Here is a 16495-nt window from a genome sequence, read left to right as displayed (position 1 = left end):
GTCCTTCCCTTTTTTAACGTGGTTAATACTACTGCAGATGGTTACTGTATCATCAAATAGCAGCTAGAATTGTTTCACTTTATCTTCCCAGAAAAAGCTGATGATTAACATGCTCTTATCCTTAGGCCTAACCATAACCTGTAACGGTAAATCATATGCTTCATTTTTAAGGCTAGAAAGTGAAAATATTTGAAGATTCTTTGATGCCCAATTTCATCCAGTGCTGTTGATTTTCCCACGGCTTGCCTTAAGCCTAGATGCTTTGTTGTTTAGCAGGTATTTGCCATCTAATTAGAGGTATGGTGTAATGTGACATGCAATCGTCAATGCCAGGTCTTCAGAATTGGCAGGCCAGCTTAAAAAACTTAGCCAAGACATACCTACGAACAAAACAATGGTCTGAAATTTGTTATGCTGTATATGTCAGTGCAGTATTTTTATTATGAAATAGTAATATAAATGAGTGTTAATCAGTCAACAGATCAACAGAAAATTCCCCACCAAGTCTATAGAAGCAATTAAGGGTCACTGATATTTTTAGCTAAGTTCATAAGTTCACCTTTTGTGCACGTTTGAAAAAAATTGCATATATCTATCTGAAAGTGTGAATTTGTAAAAAAAAATAAAATAACGTCTCATAATTTCAACTTTATGAATGTGTAGTAAAGTTTTGTAGCTGTAGAAATATTTTTTTGCCTATTTACAGATGAGGCCTGCACATCACAGAGGTAGTTGTGGCTATCCAGAAGGTTCATGTTTTGGCATAGAGCTGATTAGATCCGTCCCCAGTAACTGAATTTAATTCCAATAGGTAAACTGTTTAATTTCTCACTTTTATAACAAAATCTTTTTTTCAGATCTGAGCGAGTCACAGTATGTTTTTGTAGAGAATGCTGCATCTCTGAAGCTACACTGTATTTGTTTGCTAGCAGATCTTGACCGCTCTAATATGGCGAGCATGCTGCCACATAGGCATACATCAGTGACCAATCTACATTTGCATATCTATGCTGATTAGATAGTCAGCTGAGGCAAAACTCGTAGCTTGTCACATCCGCAGATAGGAAATCTGTGTCCGTCTCTCAGACTTTGTGAAACCTCACTGTTGAAAATGTTCCTGCCCAAATTGTAATTGTAATGTCTGTACAGCTACAGAAACGTTTTACACGTGCAAATTATATCTGTGTGCATAAAACTTAAAACAAACTGAAAACATTCATATGCATGCGATTTTTATACATGCACACAAAAGGTGATGTACACCTGCAGGCTGTTAAATTATTATATTTTAATCGTCACAGGCTCAACATTTTTATGACTGTTATTTGCTGGCATAGGATTTAAAAGTTGTAAAATCAACTTATGACTTACGTTAGTTATCAAGCAAACACATTTTCTGGTTCCAGATTCTAAAATATGAGAATTCTATGTCATTGAAAATTGAACATTTGAAGCTCTCCTTTGGGCTCTCTTCTGGACTTTTTCAAAAAACTACTTTCTTGGGGGGGCCGCACCCATATCCCTGGCGGAGGCCGCTAAGGTAGTCAAAAAGCTCCTTGGTGGCAAGGCGCCAGGGGTGGATGAGATCAGCCCTGAGACTGTGCCCATGGACTGGCAGACTGGGGTGGTGGTTCCCATTTTCAAAAAGGAGGACCGGAGAGTATGCTTGAAATATCGGGGTATCACACTACTCAGCCTCCCGGGGTAGGCTTATGCCAGGGTGCTGGAAAGGAGGCTCCGACCGTTTGTTGAACCTCGGATTCAAGAGGAGCAGTGCGGATTCCATCCCGGCCGTGGAACAGTGGACCAGCTCTTTACCCTCAGACTACTGGAGGGGTCCTGGGAGTTTGTCCAACCAGTCTACATGTGCTTTGTAGACTTGGAGAAGGCTTTCGACCGGGACCCGGGTTCCTCTTTGTCACCAGTCCTGTTTGTGAATTTCATGGATAGGATTTCTAGGCGCAGCCAGGGGGTGGATAACGTCAGGTTTGGGGGTCTCGGGATCGCCACTGCTGTTTGTAGATGATGTGGTCCTGTTGGTCTCCTCTGATCGTGACCTCCAGCATTCACAGGGGTGGTTTGCAGCCGAGTGTGAAGCGGCGGGGATGAGAGTTAGCACCTCCAAATCTGAGGCCATGGTGCTCTGCCGGAAACCAGTGGATTGCTCCCTCCAGGTGGGGACGGAGTGCCTACCTCAAGCGAAGGAGTTCAAGTATCTCTGGGTCTTCTTCACGAGTGAGGGTAAAATGGAGCGGGAGATCGACAGGCAGATTGGTGCGGCTGCAGCAGTAAAGCAGGCGCTGCACCGGACCGTCTTGGTGAAGAGGGAGCTGAGCCGGAAGGCGAAGCTCTCAATTTACCGGTCGGTCTACGTTCGGTCGGTCTACGTTCCGACCCTCACATATGGTCACGAACTCTTCGTGACCAAGGGTTTGCCCTGGGCAAGGAGCTCGGACATCAGGAGGGAACTTGGAGTTGAGCCGCTACTCCTTCGCGTCGAAAGGAGTCAGCTGAGGTGGTTCGGGCATCTAATCAAGATACCTCCTGGATGCCTCCCACTGGAGGTTTTCCAGGCACGCCCAACTAGGAGGAGACCCCGGGGAAGACCCAGAACACGCTGGAGGGATTACATCTCCCAGCTGACCTGGGAAAGCCTCGGGATCCCCCAGAATGAGGTGGAAAATGTGGTGGGGGAGAGGGAAGTCTGGGTCAGTCTGCTTGGCCTGCTGCCACCGCGACCCGACCCTGGATAAGTGGAAGAAAATGGATGGATAAATGGATGGATGGATGAAAATTTAACATTTGAAGCTCTCCTTTGGGTTCTCTTCTGGACTTTAAAAAAAAACTACTTCCTGATATTTTATATATAAAACACTAGACTGAGCAACAATTAAACCTTTACCTCATCGTCAATTTGCAAAGCAAGAAGCAACACCTGGTAGTATAGATTAGTGGGCAGGTTTTGTCACTTACTGATGTGGGAGAAAAAAGGCTAACTGGATGTTAGTTAGTTCCGGAGCTCTCTCCATCGAGAGAATGCCCCTACAAAGTTCTCCCTTGTTTTTATCACTCTTCCTCGTCTTTGCCTCCTGGGATAACGGGGGTCTTTTTCTTTTTCGACAGTTAATCCGGTTCACTCACCGTCCGCCATGTCCCACTACCAATAGCTACCGGGAAAACAAAAGCGTTATCCTCCTTGTTTTCAAAACGCACTAAACTTGTGCCGTAAATGTAGCCATTTACCCAGGAGATCGTACCCAGTGGGCTCTATGCCCAATCTACTGACAATTTGTCATGCAGGCTGCTGTGGAAGAAATTTACAATTGCGTGCTGTTTGCCAAATGTTGGTAGAAAACATAAACTCTTGAAGCTTTTTGTTTTGGAGAAAGTCCGATCGGTCACAGAGTGCATTTAACATTAGTCAAACAGCAGCCGCTGGCCCACTGCTGCTAAATGAGCGGAGGAAAAACACTGTTCCTGCGCTCTGCTTTGGTTGGAGTCGGAGCAGATCGGGCCACCAGAAGCACTTTCAGATCCCACTCGAATGTCTGTTTATCTCTCCTTCAGTTTGTTATGATCCTATCTCCTGTTCAGTTTACATTCCTCTGAGCATCACTCCAGTCACACTCAAATGGTTCTGAAGGAATTTGGATCTGGTTTGAATTGTATTCCTGTCCTTTTTTCTTTTTTTTGTTCTCAACACTGTCTAGCTCTTTCATGCTCAACACTCTGCTCGTGCAGCGCTGCAAGCATAGATGCAATCCACTGTCTTCTTCAGTGGGCCTCCATGCAGTGTATGTCCAGTGTGTATCCTTCTCTTCTACTGTGTCTCTCCCCATGTGGGAAAAACTCTAATCCTTTAACATGTTTTCCACCTGGCTATAAGCCTGGTGTATCATTGAAATATGAGTTATATTACAGACAGGAAAAAGAGGGCGAATTTAATTCATGTTTGGGGAATATCACAGGACTAAGAAGAGCACCACTTTCCAGGATGATATTAAAATGTGTTTTCCAGCTCGTTAACATTCATGGCATTTGATGGTTGTCTTTTTTCTCGACAGCAAACCCAAGCGTAGTAGATAGGCTGCATTTACTTGTAGATGTTTATTAAGCTACACAATATTTTTATGCCATGGAAACCCACTGACTTGCATTGTAATCAAGGTATGTCATTTTTAGATGGATAGATAGATACTTTATTCATCCCTCAAGGGGAAATTTGTTCGCAACAGCAGCAAAAATATAGTTAAGCAATCAAAGTAACAGAGTAAAAAAGAATACAAATATTAAGTATAAAAATGCACAATATATGTAATATATGTACAATATATTGCAGCCTGTGTTCCACCACAGTCCTCGACGTTGGTCTCATGATTCATTTTTTTTCTAAAGATAGATTTTATTTTGTAGCGAGTAACGAAGGTTTCAGAGGAAATGTATCGGAGTCAAAGTATCAGTTTTCTTTGCAAAATGTAGTGAAGCAAAAGTAAAAGTCAACAGAAATATAAATAGTAAAGTAAAGTACAGATATCCAAAAAAACGACTTAAGTATAGTAACGAAGTATTTCTACTTCGTTACTATACACCACTGGTGAATGGGTGAATGATGACAAGTAGTGTGAAAGTGCTTTGAGTGGTCGGAAAGACTAGAAAAGTGCTCTCCAAGTACAGTCCAGTTACCATATCCCCAAAAACGAAACCATTCTCTTAACTTCAATTAAAGGTCAACAATCTTTCTTTTATGTTTTTTCTTACAGATAATGATCATGGACAAGCAAAGTGGAGGCCATAGACATGGTGATGGGCAAGTGTCACCAGCAGCAACAGTATTTCAAGAGAACCCCCACTCTGCAGCAGAAGTGACCAAACTAAAGGAGATGATGACGCAACGTGATGATGAGATCAGTATCCTTTTGACGTGATGCAACTGATGGTTTTTTTCGGATAACTTGTTTAACAAAAACAATAAGTCTGTTATTGATCACCGGCCTATAAAAGTGTCTAGTATTTTGCAGTGGTGCAAGTGTAAAGTTCCTGACCGCTCCTGGAGGGACCCAAGGTTCGATTCCCTGTCTCAGGCTTGTTCGTGCGAATTTACTTCTCGCCCGTTTTACTTCCCCTGTGACTGTGGAACATTGTAAGGCGGAACTGAAGCAGATGGCGTGGAAGTACAAAGGTGAAGGTTAATAGGAGCAGCTGGCAACACCATGTATCAGAAGGGAAAGCACACTGCAGTCTGCACCCTCCCAAGTGCATATCTGGAATTATCATTCTAAATTGATCGAAAATGGGGAAAGATCTGCAAAAAATACATCAAGTAGAGTCGGCTTTTAAGTCAAAATTTTTGTCTGCGTCCAGCCTCACAGTTTAATCACACCTACTGTTGTAAGTCAAATCCTCATTGGCAGAAAGGTATTCATCCTGAAGTAAATCTGCCTCTGTTATTGCAAGGTTGGATTACAGCGCTTCTACAAAATTCATGAACGCAAGTAGTCTTGCATTCATGACCGGTGCCCCCAAAACACACACAAAATGTTGCTTTAATCTGTTTGTTCCGATAGATCCTCATCTAAAGACTGCAGTTCATCATAACGACTGTTAATCATTATGGTCTTTGCATTTATGATATTTCTAATAGCTTTATGGGATTATTCCCCCACAACCCCTCTCGCTGCGGCTTGTCATTAGATCACAGCGCATTAGTCGGAAAATTGAGATGTCTGCTTGATTGTTTCGCCATAAAAACCTCATCCCTCCTAAATGAATAGAATATTATCATGCAGATATTTCACCGCAGTATTTTTTGGACCAAGCATGTCTAATGTGAAATCCTCTCGTCTTTGTGGATTTTTCTCTCTCAAAATATCATACGCTGGTTTTGACATGATGCAAACGTAATTGCCATTGTGCGTGTTTAAAAGCACATAGTTCAGCCAGTGATGCACATGTGCTACCAACCATATTCCCCATTCTTTCTGTGTGAAGTTTGTATATAAAGCTACAGTAGCCTAAACTGTCAATCCCTCAGTCAGGGTGATCTGTCTTCAGCAAGTAACGCCGTTGTCTGGGTTGACCGACCCTGCAGGGGTGACATCATTTCCAGCCAGAGTCCTAATAACTAACTAGATTCAGACCATTTCTACAACTTCAGCGTGCATCCGCTAGCGATTCACCATGCTTTCCATGTCTGTAGAACTGTTCCACCCCCCTACTCTGTTGAAACCGTTCCTATGAGCCAAAAGGTTCCTGTTGCTAAAGGCTTACTGTTCCCAGACTAAGGCTGAGTCCTCGCAGGGTTAATTATGCCAATTTCCCTGTAAAACTAAAAAGTTGTATCTATACCCGCTGGCCCTGCGTGTTCCCATGCATTGGAGTGGGGCACCTGGTAGTGCTTAGTCGACTCTGCTAGAGTTATGACACATCCACCGCTAACATGATGAGAGAGCAACAAGGAGAACCAACAGACACTGCTGACTTTAAAGAGCAATGTTGCATTGGCACGTAAAAATGCCAGCTAGCACTCAGAATTTCCCAAATTTTTGTCACTGTGGTAAAATGTTGTTGTACAGTCAGTGTGTCTTGAAACTGTACTTGTACACCTGTGCTAGCATTCTACAGAAAATTCCAAAGTGGAGCTGCAATGGAGAGACCCATCCATACCTTCAAAATTAGACATACAAAATACTACCCATACTACATTTGCCCAAATACACATTTTTTTTTACTGCAGATACCACAGATGACTTGCATTACATCACTGATGACCTCTTTTCTATGAATGGAATAAGGTTTTTGACAATGTATGTCATTTTGTAGCTTCCCAATGGTTTTCCTTTATTATTCAAAGCAGAACATTCACTTTTTTTTCGAATTACTTATGTTTTAACGTCCAAATGCTTTTTGCCCCAAGCTCTTCTAAAAACCTTTTTTTCCATGTCACCTGACGTAGGTTTCTGCATGATGACGCTGCTGCATGTGCAATCTAAATACATCCTTATAGTCATTGCATTACCTGCAGTAACTCAGAGGGCAGTCGGTACGCTCCCAGTTTGGAAAAGCCGACAGGAGTACTGGCGGGGAAGTTTAGCAATGTACTGCTGTGGACACCACGTTAGCTCGGATCTGAAAGTCTCTCAGTAACACAAACTAACTAATCCATCGATCCAGCGGTAGACCAGGAACTCCCGTGACATGTGAGGTAAATTACTGTTTTGTCAAAGGAGACCTGTGACTTTTATATTACAGCGATGTAACTGCTTCAGTTCCCTGTCAGAAAGGGCTGTTTGAAGGCAAAGCTAAAGCGGTGAAAATATTCTAAATATATTCCCGTCCGAAGACACTTTCCCATCAGACAGCCCTTTCTGATGAGTGCCGAAGCCATTATCTATGCTCTCTTCAAAGCCATCAGACTTCCAGAACACAGGAGTATAAATACTGTACTAACCCATTTAGTTATTTCCAAACTTAGCACAACAAACGTTGACTCAGCTACTGCTAGCGTTCACATTATTAATAACCTTACTGATTAGGTTACTGCGGTACTGCGGTAACCTATGTCACTGCTTTTTGTTAATGGCAGAGGGATCTTTTACATTTGAAAACCCGAGAAAAGAGCGAAGATTGACTAACCATTTAAAGGACCAGTGTGTATGACAGTGTATAATCCCCTGAAAAAATAGGGAGTGGGTCATCAACAGAAAGTCCGCCATGTTGCACAGCCATGTTTCTACAACAGCCAAGAACGGACAAGCCAAACACTGGCTCTAGAGAGGGCCTATTAGGGTTTTAGGTTACCTGAAGGCCACCGACGTTCTCCAGCACGCTTGGAAAGGGACGGGGGAGCGGAGGAGCGTTGAGTTGGTTGCAATCTGCAACCTCACCCACTAGCTGCCACTAAATCCTACACACTGCTCATTTAAGAGTCTCTCACCCCAACGGTATCCCATTCACTAGATATCTTTATTTAAATAGAACCTGGAGGGCAACTAATAGGCACGCATGTTGTCAAAATAATGTCATAGTTTGCTAGTAACATTCATTAAAAAGGTTGATATTTAGAAGCAAACTCTGAACTCTTGGTCTCTTGAGTCTACTGGTCTAAATATTGTCTTCTGGCACTGACGTTTTCAAGTAAAAGATGAATGGTAATACTCCCAATTATCAGATTATTCCGTTTAGCAGTTTCAAGCTCCCCATTGACACCCTCCAGTCATCCCCTTCCTCTTCTGAGCCTTGTCACACAGACATGTCTTTATTACCTTTGATTATCCCTTTGAATCTTCACACCTAAACATTCTGTTTAAACTGAAACCCCTACTTGGTTACTTCCCCTTATCAAAGCAAAGGCAGAGACAACCCATATGGTCCTGTTATTACTCTCCTTGGTACACAATCATATGTCACATATAGTTTTGTTATTGAGTAAGGCACATAAACTAAATCACAGTAGAAATGTACTAGCACGCTAAAATGTCCGATCACAGTGGCATGTAAAGCTGCTCACAGGTCCAATGTGCAACCCCTAAAAGAAATGTTCATCCCATGCTAGAAGTCCCTGGTGGTGTTCAGCATAGATGAAGATATCAGACGCCAGAGATCTAAATAATGGGAAAACCTGGTGAAGAGCAGTCTGAAGTAACGACTTGTATGAAACAAGTCTGTAAAACTTGGCCTCTGTTGGTCATTTGGAATCGTGTCAGGGTTTAGATCTTGGCAGTTTTTAGAAGACTGCTTGGTTAATTTCTTTGGAAACTGCAATTGGAGACTTTGTTCGTTTGTGTTATTGTTCCCCCTGACATCCCCTTTGTATTGGCTGACAGGAGTATGAATTATCGTCTCCAGCCCCTTCAAAACTACGTCCATTCATCATCCAAAATAATGACATTCTGACTCTTTCTGTTTTTTTTCTTTGAACTTCCCCAAGTATCTGCTGACCACCACGGTTTCGGCCCAACCACAAGTAGATGTCTGCTAATGTCATGATAGGCCCGTGCTTGAAGAACGGACTAATGTGTTGTCTCTAAATTATGGGTTGTGATTAGGCCATCAAGTACACTTCCATTTATAGTGGAAAAACAGGCACAATGCATATTTTATAAGACTGGAATGTTTTATTCATGCAGGTAATGTAAAGGAATACTTCTTCTAGTATAAGTCAAGCTAAGCTTTTTACCTGCTAGCCGGTGACAAGCTTTGATTTCTTGCTTTCTGTTGACATTTTAAAAGCAATCTTGGCAACGTTCTGTAAAATTGGCTTAATCATGTTTTATTTTTTTTTCAAAGCAATTCTAGTTCACACAATTACAATTTCCCTCCATCAGTGCTTCTGATTGCAAAAAAAAGAAAATTGCCTCTGCTGGCATCGTCTTCTTCTTTCTCACAGATAGTGGATTCCTCTTATACAGTAAAAGCAGCGCTACATGTCGTGAAGCAGGCGTCAATTTGATAATCAGATTTGAAAGTGCTGAACGAATCTGTGCTCTGTTGTATGCATTATTTTTTTAAAAAGGCAGTGAGCCTGAGCAGGAGGCAGTTGATCAAATGCAAAATAGCGATAGCAATAGTTGGAAGCAAAGGACAGGAACAGAGGAAACGATTACAGTAAATGGTCCTAACGCATGGAGACAGTGCAAACAAAGAAGTGAAACGTCTCATGGCAATGAAAATGTGACCAGGATCTATGCGGCGATCCTTGCCTTTTTCAGCCTCCTCATTTAACCACTCAATTACTCTCTGTGCACCCAGGCGGACACAGATACACTGGGATCCAAGCAGACAAACAGTGCAACCTCATCAGTAGGAGAGGATTGAGTGGAATCTTGGTAGAGTATCTGGTGCCTCTCTGGCTCCGCTCCTCTCTGTTGATTCATCCCAGACCATGACATCTTCCCGAGGCTGTAAGGTCAGACCGTAGATGGACGACACGTCTCCACTTCCTCTCGCTGTGCAAAAGTGAAGCCAAAATATCCCAGATTGGAGTGCTGCCATATTGCGCTGGCGACATCATTTGGAGCCAGAATCTGCGCAGTAGTGAGCGCGGCCACAGCTTGTTTGCTATGTTAGCATTGTGGTAGTTGGAATATCACAATATCTCCATCCATACATTTATGATCAAATTGACACCTGCTGTGTGATTCATGTTTTAGAAATGTCATCTGCGTGTGCGCTGACGCTGATTAGACATATACTGCAGCCAGCCACCAGTGGGCGAGCAAGACGTTGAATTACACTCTATGGGTCAGACGCTGGGCGCATGTCAGCCCTCCGCCATCATTAAAAGCTCAGAGCCTTTAGGAAATCACAATTTATGCTCCCGGGTTTACTGTATATTGTCGATTCAGTCAATCAACTGCCATCCTCATATCCTGAAATTGGTCTCCATGTTTATTTTTACATCAGTTGAAAGAGGTGCAACTCAGTGAAAGATTCATTTTTTCCCATCCAGGACTTTGTAGAAGTAGAATCCTTAACTCGGCGCCTAAAGGTATCCTAGTTAAGATGCTGAAGAAAGAGAAAAATAAGGCTCAGGATGCTGCTGCTCAGCTTGCTAACATCCCCAATGGTGAGAGCCCGGCCTCCCAGAGTTCCTCGAGGCTGACCGCAGTGCCACTGTCGAGGGAAGGAAGCACAGTCACCATCTCAGCTGACTATGGAGGACGAGCTATACAGTACATGAGAAGAGGTACTTTAAGAAGCTTTTTTTTTGCTCTTCTTTACAAGGCAAATTTTAGAAACTTTGAGCATTGTAAAGATGTTTTAATATACGCCCATGACTTAAATAATATAACAAACGTACTTATTTTAAGCCATTTTTACTAAACTTAATCAAGTAGTTTTGTTGCAATTTTGAGCCGTGTGTTTAAAATGGATTCTTGTAGGAGACAGGCTTTTTTATTGATAGTCTTTCTGACCTGGAAGAAGCGAGGACTTTGTAATGAATTAGGCGCTAGGAGGTGACAGGTGATCCCTCACGATAGGAATGTGGGCAGCTCTGTGTGGTCATGCTGATTTTCTGTGTGCCCGTGGGGCATGATGAACCCATGATTTCTGGAGTTTACTGCACAGTGAAGAGTCTCCCAATGTTGTTTTTTATCTAAACAATGTCATCAGTGGGATTGCATGCATTTAGGAGTTTACCTTCAGAATTCATTAAAGTGGCCCAGTGTGATCGCGTCTGCAGAGCAGCATTAGACAGCACGGTATATTAAACCTGTAACTCTCGCAAATGTGATCTAATTAAACTGAAGCCGGTTTGTCTCAGTGACAGGCAGATTACTCCTACATGTGGTCTTGAATTGAGTGTCATCACAGTGTTGCTGTTGATTAGGGTTATCTCCATGTAGCTTTGCCACAGCGTGTGCCTTCAGAGGGTTGAAAGTGTAAGAAAGACTCCGAGATGGCGGAGTAAAGTAGCTGACACTTCAAACCGCAGCTCCTCTTGTATTGTCAGTCTGCTCGAAACCTTTTTTAGACACAAACTGGTTTGAACGGATTGCGGACGTTGCCGAAAGTCAAGCCAATCAAGCGTTGTTTAATTTCGGTTAAGTGGAGCTTTAAATGTGATGATGAACCTGAGCCGTTGTAACGAGCTCGGTCATAGCCACCGGGCAGGGGCGTAGGAGCCAGCAACTCATCATGCTGAGGCTGCGCTCCGTTCTGTGCTAACCACAGCTCCCCTCGTACTTTTTTTGTTTTGTTTTTTGGAAATTTTTGTGTAATGCTGCCTGGTGCGGTAATAAGGCCAGCACAGAGGTAATTGCAAACAGGGTCTCTGAAAGAAGAGCCCATTAGAAAACAAACACGTGCTTCAACTCAGTCCAGTCATTTAGTAAGCGAATTCGTCGTCATTCGTCGAAGGGACAATGAGGAGCACTGTGACGGATGGCTATGAAGCTGGGGTTTATGAAAACCACTGATAAATGAGGTGCCATGTGTGTATTAGTCGCTCAGAATGGTATGCTATCTAATATGGAGCAAGTATGATCATTTGGGTCATCTCGCCACAGGATTTGTTTTCACCTGCCCACATAAGTCTTCCTTTTTCTCCCTCTGGTTAAAAAAAAAATTTGACCTATAGGAAAATAGGGCTTTCGATCAGGGGTCACTAATAGGCGGTCCGGATCTGGACCCAGATGCTGTTGTATCCGGAACGTGACCTAAAACCGAAAGATAATTGAGAATTTTGAGTGCCTCTATTTTAACCAGCGCAGCTTTTCTAGCCTTTACGGCACTTGTTTAGCGGTGCAGGAAACAGACCAATTACATGCGTTGTAAATCATCTCACGTGATGCTGCGTGAAGATGAGAATATTATATCGTGGCTTTTTTGAATGATATCACGTCACACCTGAATGAACTGAATTTAAAGCTGCAGGACAATTCAGTTCAGTTTATTTTTCGAAAATTAAGAAAATTACATTTTTTTTAAAGCTTTCTGTTATGTATTTTATTTTTTTAATCCTTATTTTACTTGAAATAAGGGATCATTTATTTATTATTAGAGTATTTATTATTTATAATTCATCCAGTTGAATTTGAAAATTGACAATGAATATTGTTGAGATATTATTCAATTGAACTTTCTATATTTTAAATGACTGTCAGTTTTTGACTATATATACAGACGTTAATACAACTGTTGGCTAATTCAATATATATATAAATATATAAATATAAATCATAGTGCAAATTAGAAATTATTATGATGTTCCGAACCTTTGCATGAGGAAATTCTCTCGAACCGGACCTCGTTGAATATTAATTGAATACCCCTGCTTTAGATCAGTGATTCTCAACTGGTGGGTCGCGACCCATAAGTGGGTCGCGGACCTGTTTTCAGTGGGTTGCGGGCCTTTGCTTGAAGAAAAAAAAAGGGGGGGGGATTTTGAAGGGGATTTTTTATGCAGCGGAGTACCATCTATTCACACTCCTTAACAGTATTTGGCGTTAATGTGTTGTAATGCTAATAGACACCCGCCATTTCCCAGCATAGAACAACACCCGCAAAGTTTGTTTTCATATGCTAATTGAGCATTGGGGAAACACAAGTATGATACCGACTACATGAGATATGGATTTTCTTATATTGAGGGCAAAAATTGCAGGGGATAAACTGAAAAGTATCCCTCTGTCAAATGACACTATAAGTAGGCGAATTGAAGACATGTCAGATGACATCAAACAACAGACCACAGCTCGAATTAAGGCAAGTGGTCATTTTGCATTACAAATGGATGAATCTACAGACATAACAAACAAAGCAGTTTTACTCGTTTACATGAAACGTGTGGGACGGGGACTTACAGGAACAATTTCTCTGCACAAGAGAGCTCCTTACACTGTGACTGCAGAGGACATTTTCAGCTCAGGTTCAAACTGCACCATCTTTTCATTAAAAACATTTGAGAAGTTGAACATTTTCCTCGATTAGGGTTGCGGCTTGTCATTAAGGGGTGATGGTGTGTCCCGCAGCCAGACCAGTTGAGAACCACTGCTTTAGATGATCTTGATATAGGTAACTGCTAAGTCCTTGTCATGATCCACAGACCCAGGTAGTGCTGCTCTCAAGCAATTCTGTCACTACCAACTTAGCCACATTCTGACTTTGTATTCATTGTCACATTTTCATTTATGAACTGCTATCAGCATGGGCAGTGCTGACACTTGCCCAACTGTCACTGTGTCATTGTGAAGAGAAAACAACACAGACAAGCATAACATAACTGCTTGTGTTAAATCACAGACTATAGTGAATTATGTCCTTAGAGTTTGCTGGGAAGAGGGACGTCTGGAATACCCGCTGCCCCCACGACCCGGCCCCTGATAAGCTGAAGAGAATGAATGGATGGATGGAGAGTCCGCTACAATATATTTAGCACTCAGCGCCTCATGATACAGCAATGTGTAACGGTAGAGTCTGTGGTGTGATGAGGTTGATCCAACCTTGGAAAGTGAAACAATGCGTTTGCTTGAAAAATAATAAAAAATATTTTTCTGATTTTTTTTAGTTTTTCGCCGAAATTTGTGAGTTTAATATCGGAGAATATCAGATTTATTTTCCCATACATTTACAATTTAAATCTTGGAAACTCTGAGTTGTGCAGGGATGATGTGTTTTTGAAGGCCATTATACCACTTACACACATCCTGATCCCAGATTCACTCCTTTTGGAACGAGCGTTGTCCGCTTGGTGTTTCACCTCGCTAGATTTGTTTGTTTGTTTTGGCACTGTCAACACTGTTTTCATAGCTTTCTCTTGGATTACGATTTGGCACCTGGTCGCTACGTTTATAAAGAGGTTGACGCCCAGAAACGTCCTGAACATGGCAAAATAAGAAAATCCAGGCAGAGGACCGAGTCTGCAGATACAGACACCGCCACACGCTTCCAGTGGGTCAAAAGTGATGATTGAGAAGGATTATTGTTTTCTATGTCTTTACATGGTTTTCTTTCCTGGAAAATTCTACTTATTGTGCCTTTTTAATTGTTCAACTGTCTCTCTTCTCTTTTCCTTTCTACAAAAATTGTAATGTTTATGTTGACTGCTACTCTGGAAAGCGAAAATGTGACCTGTGACCTGTCTGTGTCACAAACACTATAGGTAGTAATGAGCGGACTGGAGTTTGTAGGTCAAAGTGTCAGTTCTTGAGAAAAATGCAATTTAATCAGCTTTACTAATTTCCACATCGCACTGGGAGTCATGAACTGAGATGGTTTGATTACATCACTCTGACACACACTATAAAATGACTGAATCCGGTCCACTTGCCAGCGATATTGGTGCTGCATATCACTGTCCACTTTGTTGCTCCCCCCCGCCTCAAACAAATCCCAGATCCTGCAGTCCCTTGCTAGCTTGTTACACGTCCACTCTGGAATGTCCGTCCACTTTTCTCACACTTAATGAGAAATGTCCGTCTCTTTCTGCTCTGTGTGCAGCCAACGCTGCGAGCGGGACACACTCCCAACCCCATCAGCCGTTAACCAGTAGGGAGGGCTTGATGTGGTCCAGAAAGGACTCTGCACATTGGGAAGTAGAAGCTTTGAGAACACGCTGAGTGGATCCAGGAACATCAGAGAGGACACCGCTCACACTTTAGTACTTCTGACTTCGTCGATGTAGTTTCAGGGATTTCTTAAAGCACCAGGTATACAGCATCCACGTTTGAGAGGCCGTTACATTGTTACATAGTGAATTCCTCTTACTAACACAAAGTACAAAATATTAGAAACACACAATTGATACAGTTGTTTTAAACAGTAGACCGTGTTATTTATCACGTGTTTCACATCTGGAGAGCCAATATTCTATGACCCACTTGGAGACTCCTAACCAAACTATATGCGCGCATTAGATCATTGTTCTTTATACTGTCCTAATTCAAAACAAATCCCCTACACTTCTCCTTTCCTTGTGCTCGATGGGTCACTGAATGGTTATGCATGTTTAAATGTAGGTTTAATCTGAGGGCTCTGGTGCCGTAGCCAACAGCCTCTATGGTTACGTTGCAATTACTGTCCCCTGAAGATTAACTGTGAATGTAATGATGATGACCTTTCCATGGAAACCATTCATGCTGATTGAATGGCGTTTAATCGCCTGTACTCTTTTCCATAATACGTCCTTCTGTACTGGACTCTCAGCTTGCCAGCATAGAATAAAGCATGAACATTAGGGAGCTTTTTATGCCAACACGCCGGTGACAGCTGTGGTCGGAGGTATTATGTTTATGGGTTGTCCGTCCGTCCATCCATCTCTCCGTGTACACCCGTTTGTCTTGTTTGGCAAAACATCTACTGTGACTCAAGGATGAACTGATTGGATTTTTAGTGGTCAAAGGTCACTGTGACCTCCTGTCCGTCCCATGCCTTCAGCGAATTTCTTCAAATTTGGTTCAAACATCCACTTGGATGAACTGGTTAGAATTTGAGGTTCAAAGTTGAAATGTCTCTATGACCTCACAAAAAAACTTTCCATTTTGGCCATAACTCAATGATTCACATGCTAATTATGACAACTTCACACAAATGTCTAATAGGATAAAAATATGAAGGGATGACATTTTCGACAGACATGGATATAAACTGCAACTTGACAGATTTGCGGAGCCATACAAGCATGAGGGGAGTGATTCTAGTCTTGTGAGTTCCTCATAGAACAGGATTTCGACTGTGCACCATGAATTGCAAAGTGGACTACTCGGAGATGCCTCTGATTTTTCCTGAGGTTAGTTTATTGACTTAATCCACAGGCACATATACACCATGTCTTCTTCTTGTCCTCTTGTAGTGTAAAAAGTTCTCTATTGGATGGACAAGGTCTTCCTGTTGTAATTCAGGTTGGTGTGGACTTGTATTTAAGCACAGGAAGGAGACCTGAGACTTATAGGAAGATTTCGATCTTACTGTAAATCCTACGAGCATGTAATGAGACGCTGATGGTTCTACCATCTACGTTTCTGTGATCTGGGCAGAAGCCTAAGACAATAGGACA

The 16495-nt window shown here is 42.2% G+C and overlaps 1 protein-coding gene across 1 annotated transcript in view; it reads left to right on the top strand.

Annotated features, from left to right (window-relative positions):
- The window catches only part of kif6 (kinesin family member 6), a gene marked incomplete at both ends in the record, with an annotated part of 71140 nt that overhangs the window by 27140 nt on the left and 27505 nt on the right, over positions 1-16495 (top strand). Inside the window, 2 exons of the mRNA XM_079174746.1 lie at positions 4761-4908; positions 10487-10684. Of these exons, the coding sequence (XP_079030872.1) occupies positions 4761-4908; positions 10487-10684 (346 nt within the window). The remainder of the gene's footprint in view (positions 1-4760; positions 4909-10486; positions 10685-16495) is intronic.

Source organism: Pholis gunnellus (assembly GCF_910591455.1).
Source record: "Pholis gunnellus genome assembly, chromosome: 15".
Lineage (NCBI taxonomy): Eukaryota > Metazoa > Chordata > Actinopteri > Perciformes > Pholidae > Pholis > Pholis gunnellus.
Note: the sequence above shows the minus strand (reverse complement) of the source record. Positions and strands in the feature narration are given on the sequence as shown.